At 43.6% G+C, this 18,085-nt stretch overlaps 1 protein-coding gene across 5 annotated transcripts in view; it reads left to right on the forward strand.

Moving 5' to 3' along the window:
* Positions 1-18,085, forward strand: part of Plxnc1 (plexin C1) — a gene marked incomplete at its 5' end in the record, with an annotated part of 138,671 nt that overhangs the window by 16,839 nt on the left and 103,747 nt on the right. For all 5 annotated transcript variants that reach the window (XM_013518393.1, XM_005374690.2, XM_013518395.1 and 2 more), the window contains 3 exon segments: positions 2,877-3,017; positions 13,948-14,082; positions 17,805-17,905. In XM_013518393.1, the coding sequence (XP_013373847.1) occupies positions 2,877-3,017; positions 13,948-14,082; positions 17,805-17,905 (377 nt within the window).

Here is an 18,085-nt window from a genome sequence, read left to right on the forward strand (position 1 = left end):
GGCATGGTCAGCCAGAACTGGCTGGAACTGGAACACACGGTTACCCTTAGCTCTCTGGGATAAGGAAGGCAAGAACTGTATGTGACAACAGGTAATGAAGTTACTGTTTGGTGTGGGCCGGTCCTGGTTTTCACTATGTTTATCTCTACCTGAACAAAATTAGGGTTCTCTTTGCAAACACAGTGAGAATAACTGAGAATAACAACCATTTGTGTTTTTAAATAATGATAGCAAGCACAGGGTAGGGGTTACTCCTCCAAGCTGTACTGAGGGGTTGGAGTACTCATTCAATCCCTGTAACAGACATACAGAAGAAATGCTGTTGTCGTCATTTCCATTGTATAGAGGGGAAAAGTGAGTGACGGAGAGGTTTTCTAATGTGTACAGAATTACTTAGCTAGAAATGACAGAACCAGGCTTCAAAGCCGGGCAGTCTGGCTCGCTATCCTATCTGCCCTCTGTTAGGTAAACGATAGAATACATTCCACAGAGTACACAGTGATACGTATTAGCTGGTAGTATTATTATCACCATTATCATTTATTATGTCTTCCTCATAACTACCCGACCAATCAGGAGTTGAGAAAGCCATCTCCTGACTGGGTTAAATGGCTTGCACAGTCCACCCAGTGAGGAAGGGCCAAGCGCAAATGTAAACGAGTCCCAGGCGGTTTATTCTATACCATCAGTCCTTCCGGTTTGAGAACATTGATTTAATGGCTGTACTACTTACCTACCCTATTGATCTAGGACTTAATTTGGAAAACTCCACTTGGTGAGGAACAGTCAGAAGTCAGGGAAAGACACTAGACGGGGTGACATGGTAATTTGGAACCAATTTTCTCCTTGTCCCCTCTCGGCTTCTGAGCTGCCTCTGTGATTTGGAGCCAGTCTTTCGCAGATAGGATCTCTCCTTCCACCTCAGCAAAGGCCACATGACACCGTTGTTCTTGGCTCACTGGAATAGGCATGGGTATTAAGCAGCTACTGTGTATCAGCCTGGGAGTCTATGCCCCATCTGGTCCTTGTGTATGAGCCACTGTCCACGGCCCTTAGTTTTTCCATGTTGTGAGATGACAGGGAGTGGTTAGTGATATCAGGACATCGTGGAAGCCTAGGAAGAGGTTATGCCCAATTCCCTGAGTTAGCCTCACTGTCATGCTCAAATATTTAATAATAATAAAAAAAATAGGCATGGTCAGCCAGACTGACGTTTGAGCAATTCTGGTTTTATTTTAAAGCAAGATATGTGATGTGGTTTTGTTTTTTTTAAACTTAAAGGTCATTTGGTTTTTCTTCTGCTGCTCGTAGTCATGAGGCTTCCTTATCTAAACAATGTTCTATTGTTCCGATCCTTAGACCCACAGAAATTTTTTTCCTTTACTTCAATTTGAACAGGACAGTTCCCCATCTTCCCTGACTAAAAAAATTACTATCTTTTAGCAGGAAAAAAAAATTCTCTAATGGGCTTTCCAAAAATCTTCTTAAACCAAGTTTGCTATAGAATATTTTATGCAGATGAGTCACTCTCTCTTAGGTTATGACATCTTTTCCTTGAAAAGTAATCAGGGCCTTGGAGGACTGCTTGCTAGCCTCTCTTTCCTCACATCACAACGTCAACAAAGAACTATCGACGGCACTTTAAAGGCTTCAGAAATCAATTTAGTCCATGGATCCATTTAGTTTGGATGTTAATGAAACCTGGTGGGTTCTTAAAATAATGAATATTTAATAAGACATAAATTGAAAGACATAAACACTGTCAGCAATCATATGATGAAGTTAATAAGTCTTAGCCTCCCGCTGCCCACCTCCTCGCACCCGAAACAAGGCCGTTCCGGAAGTCGCTTCGAAGCTGCCTGAAGTTGACCACTCACCCATTGGCGGAAACGTAAATGTGCCTTTGAAAACCCTCCTCCAGTTGGGACGCCAGCTCTGGCAGATAAAGTATGCTATCACACTGTGTTCAGTAGCTGCAGACGGCAACGGTTCTTTCTAGCTCCCTATCTTCCAGAGATTTGTGTAACAAACTCCGTTCCCTACAGTTGAAGGCAGGAAGTGGCATGAGGCACTTTATTCCTTTTAAACAAAAAGGAAAAAGACATTCTGGTCCACTCTTTCTGCTCGGGGTTTAAAGAGGGGCTCTGTTTAATGATGAGGAGCAAGCATGTGATTACATGTGCTCAAAGTCCCAGACCATTGAAATGCTTTGAGGTTGGGAGTTAGGCTTTTTCATTTCCTCTTTGCAAGCATCAGCTCCAGGTCTAGCCCTTCTGTTTCCTCTTTTGCCATGAGGCTGTGTCCCACCACCGTCCACGCCTGTCTCTTTGCCCTCTGAATTCATTGCCCTGCCCGTGAGCTTCTGTGGACACTTTTCTTGTCACTCCCGGGTCCCTGTTCTCTGTCATCGCACCCCATAGGATCTTCCTAGTCACATCTTGGGAAGTGTTTGTGTTTCATGTCACAGAAGCCAACGCCTACCTCAGATGAATTGCAGCAGGATCCTGCAAAGAGCCAAGTGTAAGATCGACTCCCTCCCCGTTCAGTGGTGGGCTGCCTTGGCAATACACTGGGACTCGGCTTCCTCTATCAGCTGGGGCGTGTTAAATGGATGGCTCGCTCGCTGCTGGCAATCAATACATGTTAATACATCGTAAACAAATTGCTCTCCATGGGTTGGGCAAGCAAGCATGGCCATTTGACAGAGAAAAGCCACGAAAAGTTGCTCCTGGGGACCTTGTCTAAGAAAAATGTATTAGGGTCCACAAATGTGAGCCTTCCTGAAAGGTCATGAGTGACATTTTGTCAGTGTAATGAGACATATCGCTGTTAAAAATGATCTCTTTTTGTATTTGTGCGTTTGTGTGCATGTTCAGAAAGAAGGGGATCAACCTGAAAGAGTACAACCAATCGCATCATCCACCTTGATCCATTCCGACCTGACATCCGTTTATGGCACCGTGGTATTGAACAGGACTGTTTTATTCTTGGGGACTGGAGATGGCCAGTTACTTAAGGTTGGTTTTTCTGTGCCCTCTTCAAATGTCTGATTTTAACCGTGATCCATTTTGTGCTTTTTCCGTTTTTCTTAATGCTCTTAAATGACACACAAGACCACGCCTACCAGTTGTTTTGTGAACTCTTTAAAGATCCCCGGAAATGGCCTGGAAGACATTCTGGAAATCTGTACCTAACAGCCCCTCACCTCTGCCCCTACCCCAACATGTAATGAGTCTCCATCCACCTTGCTCCCCGGGAATGGGCCAAGCTATGTTCCTTTTCTTACTCATGTGCTGCTGGGTGAGGTAAATGGGGGTCTGGCCCCCACTCCATTCCTGACTCACCTTTCTGAGACATTTAACCTTTCAGTTCTGTGTCCTTTACGCTGGAAATGTACAAAGCACCTGATTTCTCACAACTTCAAAGTGATGAGAGATTATAGTGCTTGAAAAGAAGAAAACACAGGTGTTCCTTCCCTCCAGCCCACTTGCCACCCACAGAGGGGGTTTGTTTTCTGCCCTTTGTACCCACACGCACCGCAGAGAGGTTAGAGATCTAAAGTGCTTTGAGACTCCCCTTGACTTTTATCTCCTAGGACTATTTTTTCCCACTGCATGGATATACCTCGGTCAAATTGAGATTTTTATTCACTGGGGAGGGGGGCACTAGGGAGGATAGGAAAATAAAATCAGAGACACGAGATGCCTCGGTTGGGGTTATCTAGGGGTCACTTCACCAGGGTCACCAGCCAGCATTTATTGAACACTCCTGTGGCCTCCAACCACATTCATGGTTTGGAAACCGCACTATGTGTCCCTCTAAGCCAATGTTGTTCCTTGGCCTCTCCACAGCTGACCAGTCAACCCTCAGCTCAGATTCCTAATTGGATAGTGACAGATCTGTTTTCCCAACTGATAACTAGCTGTGTGACGCTAGGCGAATTGCTTAACCTCTCTGAGCCCCCCATTGCCTCATTTATAAAATAAAATTGTACTAGACAATCCCAGAAAAACCCTTTCCTCTTCTGACAGACTCTAATTCTGTCTTCTGTACACAACACCCGCCCCCCCGCCAGCTAAATCAGTTTGCTTGCTGTTCTCCAAACGTGCGCTGTGTAGTACTGTTTCCACACTTGGGATCGCACTGCACTCTTAGCCTGGACTGCTTGCTTTGTTTTCCTCTGCTCTCCTGAGTCCCGTGTACTGTGTCTGTGTTTTGGCTCGGCTCAGCACCCACCCCGTGGAGTGGATCGTGCACTCCCCTCGTCTCCTGGAACCCTCCTGATCTGCCTCATTCTTCTGGCTCCTTACAGATGTCTTGCTTTGATACCTAACCTTTTCACTCACGTTTGTCTGCCCTTCCCATCTTGATTTTAAGCTCTCTGAGAAGAGGGCCATGAGTTCCTACAGCCTGATACAGTGCCGAGTTCTTGGGAGGCATTTGATTTAATGTTTCCTTTGGAGGAAACCCAGTAGCATATGGGAGGGAGTTTGTTTGTATACACATTCTTTAAAATATACATTGATCATCTTTCCTGTCGTGCTGGCTTTGTTTCCTGGGGAAAGGTAAATACTCATCAGTCATGCTGCAGGCATCTCTCGGTGACGTCTGTAGCCACACCAAGCTGGTCAGGCTGATGAGACCCATTACCCTGGCAGAAGAAGTTTCCATCAATCCTTCCTGGGCCTCCCCATCAATTATCTCTTCAGATTTGGGATATTTTTGACGTGTGTTTTGACAAGAACACTGTTTCCCCCAAGCTGAGCCAACCAAACTGTTACATGGTGAATTGGAGGTGAAGGAACACTGGCTATAAATAGTGCCCCGTGGGACAGCCTGGTCGCTGTCCTGTGGGTTCACCCCAGCCATTTGTGTGCAGCTGGCCGAGTTTCAGTCCTGTTGGGGACCGGAGAGTGGAATGGAGCTGCAGCCACACGCTGCCAAGGGGAGGTAGCTGGGTGAGATTTTGCTGTCCCTGGGATCTGTGTGGGGCATCCCTCAGAAGCCATGCCAGGGCCTTGTTTTCAGGATTCAGATAAGAAGGGCATGTTGGCTTTGTGTTTGTTTCGTAGCTGCTAACATTTATTCAACTTCCTGTATGCCAGCCACTCCTCGTCTACTGATGCGGCCCCTCCACAGCCCTGTGAGGCAGTCCTGCTACTTCCATTTTACAGAGGAGGAAATCAAGACCCAGATATGCTGAGCAGTTGGCCCAAGGTCAGGGTCATACTGGAGCAGAGCAGGGATTTCAGTCCCAAGCAACTTGAGACTGCACTAGTGACACCATGTTACACAGACTTTGCAGCTCCTGCCCCCAGCCCTGGTTCCACCCCTTGAGGCTCAGGGAGCAAATGGGAGGCATGTAGATGGGGCCCCCATGCTCCTGGGTTGCATCAGGGTTGCTAGAGGCTCAGGGAAGAACCAGAGGAAGGTAGACCAGGTGACTAAGGGAACAAACACCTCATTGGCATCATAACTTCTTGAGAATTAAACCACTCTCTTCCAGCTGCCCCAGAGGAGGTTGTGAGGGATAAATCAGCAGGCTTCACCCCCAGTAGCCACAACAGCCCAATAGTTCCTGAGACTCCCTCCTGTGTCCAGGACACAGATTCTTCGATGCAGCCCCTGAAATTACCTGGAGACCTGAAGACCCAGGATTGTGCAGTTGACTTGGAAGCCACAGATAATCCCCAAATTCCTTTATTCAAAAGCTTCGTGCTTCTCCCTTGCCAGACTTGTCACCAGAACTGTTAGAAAAGACGAACATTGATAGACACAAGCTTGGCTTCTAAGCCACAGTGTGGAGGTACTAATGAGCAGCAAAAAACAAAACCCATCCCAGTGCAGGCTGGGGGAGGAGAAGAAGAAAGAGAGCGTGGATCACCCCAGCCTGACTCATCAGGTTCCCAGTGATCAAGGGTCCTCAGCATTTTGACACACGCCAGGCACCGTAGTATGTGCCCAGCTGGATGAGAGACAGGAAGCAGCGCCTGGGAGCCGGTGGCTGTTATTTTTTACCACCACCAATAAAAATCCGACTTGTTAAATCTCTGCAAACCTCATGGATTTTTAATATAATTTGGTGCCATTTTAAACCTCACATTATTTAAATAATTTTTTCATGTTAGCGAAAGTGCTGTGTGCTCACGTAGAGAGTTGCAGAGTAGCGGGGGATGAGAAGAAGGCAAAGGAAAAATTATCCTTAATTGCGTCATGCAGAGGCAACCGCTGTCAGCATTTTGGATTCTTTTTTTTGCGTACTTGAGGTCAGACTCTATCCAATTTTGCACCCTTCTTTTCTTCAGTTAATGAGGCAAGAGGGTTCTATTAAAATGCTACTTGCAAACCCTTTGTAAACAGTATTTTTAAATAGCTGTATCATGTTCTATTATGTGGAAACATCATTTTGAACTTGGGCTGAGACGTTGGTTCAGTCTGTAAATGACATTTAAAATGTGCTTTTTCCGAGGAAGACAGCCCTCGTCCAAAGGTAAGATTTCAGTGACGCTCTGCGGGCTTTGTGGCATGCTCATACCTTTCCTGCCCTCCTTCTGACTTTATTCCTAAGTCCCTTAATAGAAGTTGTAGAGAATTTGAAGGAATTTCAAACCTAAAGTGTCCTGGCCTCTAATTTTAGCCACAGGTGGTTCTCAGGCTCATGACACGAGTTGTGTCTATCGCTCCCCCACCACCCTGGTTATTTCCCTATTTTACTTCCTTTCTGGAGATGGTTACATGGAATAATTTTTTCAGTTGTCAGCATCTTCACTGAAATCAGCTGAGCAGTGTTGCCACCCTGAACTCCGCTTGTGTGAACCCACACTGCACGTGTCGCATAGTGTATGCCTTCTAAAATCAGTGTGTATCTTCCTCTGGGTTGTGGCGTAGCCTTTCTGGTGGTTTGGATTCCTTTGCGCTGACTCTGTTACACACAGAATATTGTCCTTATCTCAAGGGCAGTGTGGAATATTTTGAGCTTTTCTAAGTGATAAAATAAGGAATAAGGGACTGTGCATTAAATTTGAAATTGGCAACTTTATGCATGCCCATTAACCTTTCTTGTAAGCATAAAAGATAAGAGGTGGTGGGTGAAGAATAGTAATAGCTCACACTTCTGAGCTCTAACTGTGTGCCAGGCATAGAACCAGTGTCTGCATGGGTTAGCTTGCTTGATCCTTAGGAGTCACTACTATGACCAATGAGAAAACCTGAGGCTTAGGGAGATTTCCTCGTTTGCTCCAGGTGATTTGAACTGCAGTCCGTCCCTAGAGCCCAGGGTTTTATCCCCCAATCCAACTGCATTAACAGTTAAGATGTAGTCTAAGGGATATTGGGAGGGTTCCTGGATATGGTTTTAAATTTTTTAAATCTGATATCATGGTATCTGAGCTGATGCCAGGATGCAAGTGTTGAGGTTTCCTGAGAAGGGACCATGGCTTCCATGGTTTTTGGTTTCTGTCTGGGGACAGCTTTCTGAGTTCTCTTCCCTTGGGCTGCACATGGCTCCTGGGACCCTCTGCACCCCCTTTTGGGCCCCAGCTTATCCCCAGTAGGCTCCTTTTGAGGAAAGGTAAGAATCCTGTCTCTTCTCAGGCTGATTTGTTTTTGAACAGTCTCAGCTAGTGTTTCCCCAGCGTCTTTGTCACTGAAGTAAGACTCAGGGTGCAGGAGGTGTTATCACGGACAGTCCCCATGTCCAGCAGAAGGGAGCTTTGCACATGCTCTCAGTCAGGACTGCCTTCTTAGGTGGCCCTCAAAATTCTGCTTTTCCAAATGGATTTCATTTTCCCAAACCATGGAGGAAATTAAGCTAGTTCCAGAATGTTCTTCCTGAATTCAACCCAAAGCCGAACTACAAAATACCAGAGGGATCTTCCTTGACGCTAGTTATTAAAGTTTTCAGTTGAACGTAAGGGGAAATACGAAAATAAAATATTTTATAACAGCATTCTCTGTATTCCCACAGAATGTAAAAATTAAAAAAAGAGGCTTTAGGGGACCCAGTACAGGACCTGGAGCTGGAAATGTGGGAGGTGGAGGCCACTAAGGATGGACAGAAAGTAAAAACTTCCAGAAGTATCAGAACTTGGAAATGGGCTCCATGGTTGGCTGTCGGGAATGTCATGAAAGAAGCTTGTTTCGTGATCACAACCCACTCCTTCATTCCAGTTTGACAGTTTACAGCCCCCCCACCCCCCAGTTTGGAATGGTTAGTCCTATGTGACCCACAAGTCTACAACTTGTGTATCAGAATCTCTGCTTCTCTACTACTTACTTTAAAAAAAAGTAGATTGGAAATGAAAGAGAAATTTGTTTCAATTTTTATATATCATCTTTATTACTTCTAACTAGTAAGGCACATTAAATGCTATTAGGTAATTCACTTTTTCCTCTGTGTATGCATGTGTGCATGTGTTCACATGTGTGCTTGTGTGTGTGTGTGTGTGCATGTGTGTGTAATTTAAGTCTTCTTCCCAGCATTTCTCTATTTATGGAAAAAAATAATACAAGAGAGAATTGGCTTGTTTGCTGTGCAACTGGTTAGCTCCACAGAATGAGGCATAGGAAAATAAATTTGGCCTAAAATGATTTAACTTTTTAAACACCCCTGGCTTTTCCATCTAATTGTAATCATAAAGAAAAAAAAAGAAATAGCCTTTTGTTTAATTTGTCTCGCCTTTATCCTCCTCACTGTGTTTCCTTCTCATGGGTGGTGTGGACCTGTCTGTTCCCGCCCGTACGGTGTGGAAGTCATTCAGTTAATTTCCATAATAGACTTGGGGGGTTTTTGTATGCAACAGAAATCCCAGGGCTAGTTAATAGCCTACCATGAGGCTTCAGGAAGATGTCAACAGAAACAATATGTTGACACGAACTGAAATTCTCCATTGGGGAAAATTTGTTTTCTGCACAGGCTTCAGCTGGAAGAATGTGAAAAGCCTTATAAAATCTTGAAGGCTCATAGAGTAGCTTTTCATTTAATAAATGTTTGTTGGGCACCTTTTTTGTGCTAGGCACTGTTCTGGATACTGAGGGCACAGAGGTGAACAAAACAGATAAGCCTCCCTCCCCCAGTCTTCTGGGGGCGGGGAAGACAGGTGACTAGGCGATTAATTATCCAATGATAAAGCCTCTTCAGATAGGGATGCGTGCCAAGAATACGCCATGACGAGTAGAGGGACACAGTAAAGAGGTGATCAGGGAAAGCTTCTCAGAGGAGGTGACATTTAGAGGATGAAGGATCATATAAGAATGTTCATGGAGGAGGCTCAGAATGACATCAGATTAGATCTATATTAAGGTCGAATGCTGGAAGCAATAAATAAAAATCTACATCATGCCCAAGGAGCGTGTGAATTGGATGAAGTTTCTCTTATGCAAAATTCAACCCATTTTGGGTTCTGTGACTCATGGTTCCTTCCTGCACCGCTTCACTGATCATGTTCTTTTCTCAAGGCCACCCAGCTAAACGTTTCCCTTGCTCCAGCCTCGCTGGCTTTCTTCTCTGTGCGGTTGTGCTCAAGAATTTTGCAGTTAGGACATCCAAGAGTTCCATTGGTGCCCTGGGCTGCGCTGGGGCTGAGTGAGAGATGATGTGAATAGAAACGTCCTGCAGTCCTGTGAGAGAGACGGGGCTGCAAGGACTAGAGAGGTCCTCCCCACCCCCACCCCACCAGCCCCTGGTATAGCACATTTGCAACATTTAGGATGAAAACAGAAACTTCCTCTTGTCCTCTGGTTATGCAGATTCTTCTTTCAATAACTTACTAAAAACAAAAGCAGATTGACCCACCCGCCCTGAAACATGTTTAAATTTAAACTTTATGTCTCTATTTTTAAAGGTAATACAATGAAATTGTCCTAAACTAAAAAGAACCAACAAAGTACACAATGCAAATCACCCATTCTTGACTTCTGAGACAACTGGTGATAGCAGTTTCATGAGTATTTTGCAGAGAGAGTTCATATATATCTACAAGCAAAAGGGGAGAAATAGTCTCTCATCTGTTAAACACAGAACATACTAAACATGCATTTATTAGATATTTATCTACATAAATTATATTTATATGTGTGTACATAATTAATATAATGTGAAATATAATAGATGATACATAAAGAGCTTTCTAATTATCTTATGGCTAAATAGTATTCCATTGTTCATACTATAATTTGGACATTTAGGTTGTTTCAGGTTTTTGTTTATAACACAATATGCTGGAGTAATTACATGTCACTTCACATATATATGAGGAGCTGCGGGGTCCAAGGACATATGCTTTATAATTTTGATAGATAATGCCATATTGCCTTCAAAGGGGCCTACTTCCACCATGGATGAAACATGCCTGTTTATACCCGGCATCTATAGTTAGTGGGACATGCTTCCATTCAAGCCATGCTTAGTAATTTGTTCTGAAAACTGACTGGTAAACCCTGGCACACACTACCTACCCCTTGGAACTTTTTAAAAATGCAAGAAAAAAAGCTTCCCTGTCCTAACTCAGAGTTTTAGAATGTTCATGCCTCGTCTCCAAGGTATCAAGTAAATCAGTGTTGCATCAAACTAGATCTTTCCGACTACCTTTCTGCATCCAGTGTACCACAAGAGCAAATAATGTGATCCCCCAATAAAAACTGCAGTGCAGGGGCTGGGGATTTAGCTTAGCGGCACAGCACCTGCCTGGCAAGCGCAAGGTTGTGAGTTCAATTCCTGATTCCGGAAAAAAACAACAAAAAAACAAAAAAAAACAGCAAAAACTGCAGTGCAGCTCTTAATACATTGAAAATGGATGACTGGTGATGTTTCCTAAATTATGTCTTGGTTTCATCCCAACGTCTTTTATTATGTCTCTAAAAATGATCATTTGCTTACATAACTGTAATCATAATGCCTTTGCCACAGTTAACAGAGTTATCAGTAATTCCTTAGGTTTAGTTACTATCCATTCCATATAACTATGTTTCTGATTGACTCAGAAACATACTTATAAAATTGTTTTGTTCAAATTGGTATCTGAGCCACAGTTAGTTGTTCCATCTGTGTTATCTATAGTAGTTTCTCCTCCTTTACTTTATTTCCTGCCACTGACTTACTAAAAACTAAGTCTTTTGTCTTACATAATGTTGTACGTTATATATTTTTTGCTTCCTTATGGTGTCATTTATCTTGTTCCTCAACTCTTTCTGCTTCTTAACGCTAAGTGAAAGTTTAAGTAAATTACTAGCTAAAGACTTGGTTAGATTCAGTTCAACTTTATTGCCATTCTAAGAATGTGGCATAGATGATAACATCAAGTAGTGCTTCTAATATGATGGATTCGTGAAAAGAAGCCTTTCTTCTCTGGAGCCACACTTGGTTATATTTCAATCAATGTTTCTGAAAACTAGCTTCCTATTTTTCCTCTTCTAAAAAACCACATTCCAAAATGGGTATACCTTGAGACTATAATGATAAATGAAAGAAATCAGACATAGAAGTTTAAATATCACAAACTCAAAGTATAAACAAAGAGCAAAATAAAAGGTAGATAATAGGAAACAGAGAGGTAGACTTTTGCAGATGGGAAGAGGATCCATGGATGGTGGAGGAAGGGAGGAAGGAGAGAGGAAGGAGAAGTAAAAAAACTAAGAGCAATACGTATACATACCAGCTCCCCATGGTGAATGTATCATTGTGCATTGCAAACATATACTTATAAAAACATTTAAAATAATTTTTAAAAAACAACCACTTCCCGAAAACAGATCAGCAGTTTGAATACAAGATGAGTAATAGAGTTTATAAATTAGAGATGGTAAGTCCTGGCAAGCCCATAGCAGTGCCTGTCCCTGGACTCTCTCCACTTACAGTTTTCTGAAAGATAGCACTGTCCAAAAGAACTTTCTGTGCTGACAGAATTGTTCTGTATCTGCACTCTCCAATACGGTAGCCACCAGCGCTAGATGGCTCGTGACCTTTGCTATCTGGCTATGTGACTGAGGAATTGAATTTTGAACTGAAGTAGCCATACATGGTTAGTGGCCACTGTACTGGATAGCACAGCTATAAAGTCATTTTAAAATGAGCCACAGACCTTTTTCTGCTCCTTTGGGAACTAGTTGCTTCTGTTTAAAAAAGGGATTTTTTTAAGAAGTCATATTTAATCTATTCGGTTAGTGACATTGAGTTTTGCAAAGCTGCTACTGAATTTGATGAGCAGTTGGGGGATTAGTTACACTGAATCTACCTGGGCTTGACTAAGTAGGTGATGGAACAAAGTCACTGATCCCAGGACCGGAGGCCAACAGGGGGTGAGAGCAAGGAGGTAAACAGTGTCCCTGTGTGCCCATAGCAAAACAACAAATACCCACTCAGCAGCAGGATATGTAGAGATAGGCGTATTATCAACCAGTGGGCACATGAAAGTGTAACTGTGTCAGGAAGGAGTCTCGGGTGCCAGTGTTTCTTTTTTCAAGCCATGTGCCCACAGGGAAGAAAATGTGAGCATGGATGTGTTCAAACTGACAAAATCTTGACACCTTCACTTTTCAAAGATTTGTATTAGATGAAGGAATAAATGCAGAGATAATGAAAGCAAGTCCTCTACTCCGAAGGAGCTTGCAGTCTATTCATAGGTTATTGCCTGTTGAGTGCTGATTATGTACTAAGCATTTTCCATAATTCTTGTGATTCTTGCAGAACCTATTAATAAGGAAGGCGTTATTAGCCCTATTTTAGAGAGGAGGAAATCGAGGCCGGGGGGTTTAAGTAAATTACTAGTTCAAGGTAGCATAGCTATCTAAAAGTGGAGCCGGGGTACAAACTCAAACCCATGCCACTGCTGCATTTCCCCAGGATGATGGTGTTCAGACCAGGATTGAGACCCCACCTTCTCACCAGGTCACTCCTGTCTAATGCCTTGCTCCTGGCTCTCCTGCTGCCTCATGCCCAGACCTCTCCCCTCCTTCCTTTGGAGGCCCCTGGCCTCATCCCACTTTAAGGCCTTGGTCCTGGCAGGGCCTCGTGCAAGAGCGCATTTCATCCAGATATGTAAATCGCTCACTATTTTTACCCCCTGCAAGTTTCTAAATACTAGAAACTAAATGTGTCGCTTTTTCAATAAGGCCTACACTGAGCGTGCGTTCTCCATCCCCTTACCCCACTTTATTTTGACCTGTATCTCTTATCACCTAATGTACTTCATAATTTACTCTTTCGTTAATTGGCTGCCACCACTCCCTACATATACATATACATATGCACACATACATGTTCTCAAATGTAAGTTCCGTGAGGGCAGGATCTCTCTCTCTGTCCTGTTTCATTCAGTCATTTCCCAATCCCCTGGAACAGCACCTGATACTAGACAGTGCCTGTCCGGTAGATGTTGTTGATTGAAGATGACTGATACTCAAGTGTCCAATTTAAAGCCACTGAACACTGAGTCATATCTGCTCATATTTTATATGTAAACACATACCTACTTGGCTGTACCTGTTCAGCTGTCTGCGTTACTTTAACATGCATGACTCTGTATAATCAGATAGGAAAACTAGAGTAACCCATGCAAGTATATGTCAAGGAGCTACTGCCTTTAGATTCAAGATCACTCTCAGCACAACACTAATGAAACTGTCACTTGTGGCTTCTGATGGGGCCAAATGTGGTCAGAAATTGTGGACAATAAGCTTCCATAAAAGAGAATACTGACCCAGCCTCGAAGGGTGGCTTTTCGCTAGTGTTTGGTGATGTTTTTCCCCTGCAAAAGCAGATATACTGTGCTTTTTATGCCAGTCATGGTGTGGACTGAGATACAAGGGGATGACTGAGGAATGTAGTACCTTACCCACAATATGTAGTAAATAAGAAAGGGTGTGATTAAGTGACACATTTGCCACCATGCTATTCAAAATACTTAATAGAAATTGTATTTCTCTTTCTGCAAAAAAAAAATATATATATAGGTTATTCTTGGTGAGAATTTGACTTCAAATTGTCCAGAGGTTATCTATGAAATTAAAGAAGAAACACCTGTTTTCTACAAACTTGTTCCTGACCCCAGGAAGAATAACTACATCTATCTAACAGCTGGGAAAGAGGTAGGTAGAAATATTAGTTATTGCTTCTGACTTATAAATAAAAATTATTTAATTGATGTCATTATCTAGTGGCAAAGCTTTTACTTTGGACTACCGAGTTTTAACTCCGCTGCAGGCTTCAGGAAGACCCAGAGTGGTTCACAGGCATGGAATTAAAGACCTTCCTGCCTGTCAGTAAGTAAGCAAGAAATATTACCTATTTAGACAATTTTATTATTGGCCATATTTCCAGTGCTGAGTTTTTCAGAGGAGGAGGGTGTGCTTGCAAATGGGCGCATAATCAGCAAGGTAACTGAATTTACACATTTACTATGTGGGCGCCGAATGGCTAGATGCATTTATGAATATACCCAGTGGGACTGGCTTTGGAATTGGGGGTTAATATCAGGCCACAGTCTCATCCACATTCATGAACCGGGGAATACATGGCACTCACCCCGCTTCTCTTGATTTATCTGTCTGTTTTAATGCAGTTATTTGTGTGTTTGCTCTTTTTTGTGTACTGAAATAACAACAATACCTTTTAAATTTTTCTTCATCTTTACAAAGTGCTCTCACCCAGAGAAGGAGAAAGGACACTAATTTTTATTGAGTCCCTACTGACTCTGCTACTCATTCTTTGCTCTCTCTCTGGATACTCAGCGCTGTATATACACACACAAAGCACACTAGAGACAGCCAATGAAATGTGTTAATAATTTAATGAGATAATGTTATCTTTGTTTTACATGTGGAGAACCTAAGACTTGGAGAGACGATAAATACTTACCTCAAGCATATGCACATAATGTATGCATTAGTTTCCATGCGAGCTGGGACCCAGACCCTGCCCTAATCCTAAAACCCACGATAAATGAGATCAGATCCTGGATTTATGAAAATTAAAGAGAACATTTTGGCTCCGTGCCTTTGACTTATGACCATTTCATCACATCAAAGTGCAAGGGAGATAATTGAGACTTCGAAAATCATATAGTGGCTGTAACAGATGCTCTCGGCCCACCCCATTTTTCATTTTTTCCTTTGCATCATTCTAAGAGCAGCAGTGACAACAAACACTGGCCACATGCTCCCTGGGCCACAGAGCAGGAGTGCAGGCTGTGGTGGTTTCCGGTGTTCTGAGGAAGGCTGGATGGCTCTTTGCGTGTTGAAAAGTCAGTTAGGTCAAAGGAACCACTGAGATGACCACATCTCACTCTCCCACAGTTTTGTAAATCAGTTCTTCACCAGAGTCTTCTGTGCTGGCTTTTTTCACCATTTCACCACCCAATCACTTTTTATTATGTTTCTTCCCAAGGGAACTCATTTTTGAACGATTTTGTCCATTCAACAAACTATGTATATTAAGTAACCATTCCAATTCCCAGGCTTTCTTTATCCAGGACATCTCAAAACTGCCAGCCAGAGTACTGATTGTGCTACCACGCATAGCTGATAAAATTCCAACTCCCAAAGCAAAGACACTGGAAGTCTGGCTTAATCTGATTGTGTTTTTCCATGTAGCTGTTTTAAATATTGCAGAGTAGCTCATAAATGCCCATTACTACCATCATGCACATTAACAGAACCCCAAATCCCAGGACTCTAGGCTGGAAACGACTGTGAAAACCACCAGTGATGGACAGGTCCTCCGTTTCTGGAAGGTAAAGAATTCTAGCCTGCAGTCACTCAAAGCCTGAAGCCCTGGCTCGGGTTTTCAATGGGGCATCAAAATTGTTCATCCCCATGCGCATTATTTGGGCTTACTGCTGGAGAGCCTATTAGTTGGCTCTTGTTGAACAAGTATAACCCCTAGAGAGCCAAAGCCAAGGAGGTTCCCTTTGCTGTACTCTTGGGAAATCATAATAGCCAAACTAAAAAGCCGTAGGAAATTCATGAAATAGTATAACATGAGCACAGTAAACACAATCATGTGGAGGTATATGCGTCAATGGAGAGTAGTCACTATAGTGTGTTACTAACCTAGACAGCCAGTCCAGTGTAGTGTTTGGGTCTTCTCTTTTACATCAAGTTGTATTTGTGCTTTCAATGCATTGAGTAGTTGTTCTCAAAGAATGTTCTGGGGACGCCTTCCACTAAGTGTTGTGAGCAGAAGTGGTCCTAGGATCAGTCGTTATTTACTGTGCCGCTCTGTAGGGCCCAGCATATTCAAACGCTCGCCCAAGCTTATGCTAAGGAAACCTATTTAACATTTTCAGTCTCAGGTTTCACATTCGTTAGACCGTGGAACCCTTTCCTCACATAATAGCAATAGCCAATATTTATGACACACGTTATTTAGTATGTGTCAGACAGTGTTCGTAATAACCTCATGAAGTCAGTTATACCACCACCATTTTACAGATGAGGAAACAAGGTTAGAGAGATTACGTGACGCTTATTAAAATCCCTCAGAATTAGAAGGATGTTTTGTGAGCTACAAGGAAATAAATATCCACATTCTGGTTAATTCTGGCTTAGACTCGTGGTCTGCCGGCTGCATCTGTCAGAGGCATCAGGGACTGAGGAACGGAGGGACACAGTTATCCTCCGTGAAGTCACCTTAGAAGCGAAGCATCCTCCTCAGGATCTCCCATTTTTCTCACAAACCCCTTGCAGAACTCTCTGTTTCTCTCACCTCCTTAAGGAGTCGCTTATATCCTTGAGCACGTACAGCCTCCCAGAGTAATGGGTTCCGTAAGTTTCCTCACCACTTGCCGTGTGATTTTCCTTCAGAAAAGGTAACATGCAGAAACTCAGGTTCTCCTTGGCTCCCGCTGTCGTAGTGGTGCCCAACTAGGCCACTCTGGCCTGCTGCTTCTTTACCATGGAGGGGCAGAAGAGGGCGGGGGAGGTGATTAAAACACTTTCCTTGCCTCTGTTATTTTCACATCCAGGGGAAGCAAACAAGGCAGGAGCCGAGGAAGCGGTGCTTCCCTGACAGGGCTGAGGGAGGCTGATCCTGGCCTCTTCCTTTCCACACCCACTGCCAACTCCTGCTGACCCCCTCCGGGGCAGAGCCATTTGTTATTCCCAAATGCTCACTTGCACAGTGCCACTGACTGTCCCCGTGCGCAAACCAGGTGACCCGATTCCATGAGCCCTGTGGAAATCATTATTCACAGAGCAGAAAGCCATCTGTAGGTCAGGTTCACTGCAGAGAGCTCTTAACAGTGCAGATTCCTAGGTCTCGCCCCAGACTTGGCAAGCATCTCAGCCAAAGGGGAGTCTGGGAATACAGTCATCCCTTAGCGTCCTTGTGGATTGCTTCCGGGAACCCCCAGGGTACCCAAATCCATGGATGCTGAAGCCCTTCGCAAGTTTTCATATAAACTAAGCACATCTTCCCGTATACTTTAAATCTTTAGATTACAGATAATGCCTAGTGCAGTGTCCGTGCTATGTAAATAGTAGTCATGCTGTATTGTTTGGGGAATAATGAGAAGGAAAAATGTACCGAACATGGACAGATATGACTTTTTTCAAATACTTTTGATCTGCTTGACTTTCCGGGTGCAGAATCTGTGCATTGGAAGGGCCAGCTTTCAAAAGCTCCCCAGGCTATCGTCACACAACCACTTCCTGTCCTAGAACTGGAGACCTGCCGCCTGATGCCATTGTGGAGACATTTAGAGTTCAAGTTGATAAATATACTCCTTGTGGCCCTTCATCAGATAAGGTGGTGTCATTTTCTCTGCTGTTGCTTATAATTCTATCTGAGCCACTGTCGTCTTTATTTTTAGGTGAGGAGAATTCTTGTTGCGAACTGCAGTAAACATAAATCCTGTGTGGAGTGCTTAACAGCGGCAGACCCTCACTGTGGTTGGTGCCACTTGCAACAAAGGTATTTCCTGAATTCTTTCTCACATTTTGAGAAAGTGTCATGCGGCAGAACACTTGTTGCCCTCCTTTAAAGATCCATTCGGGTGAGATGGGGAGGAGGGCGGAGGGGCTGTCTCTTCCAGGACTGCAATATTGGGATGTAACCCTCGTTCCTCCCCCAAGGTGTTTCCAGCTGGGTCAG

This window comes from Chinchilla lanigera, unplaced genomic scaffold (genome assembly GCF_000276665.1).
Source record: "Chinchilla lanigera isolate Chin_1 unplaced genomic scaffold, ChiLan1.0 scaffold00004, whole genome shotgun sequence".
NCBI lineage: Eukaryota > Metazoa > Chordata > Mammalia > Rodentia > Chinchillidae > Chinchilla > Chinchilla lanigera.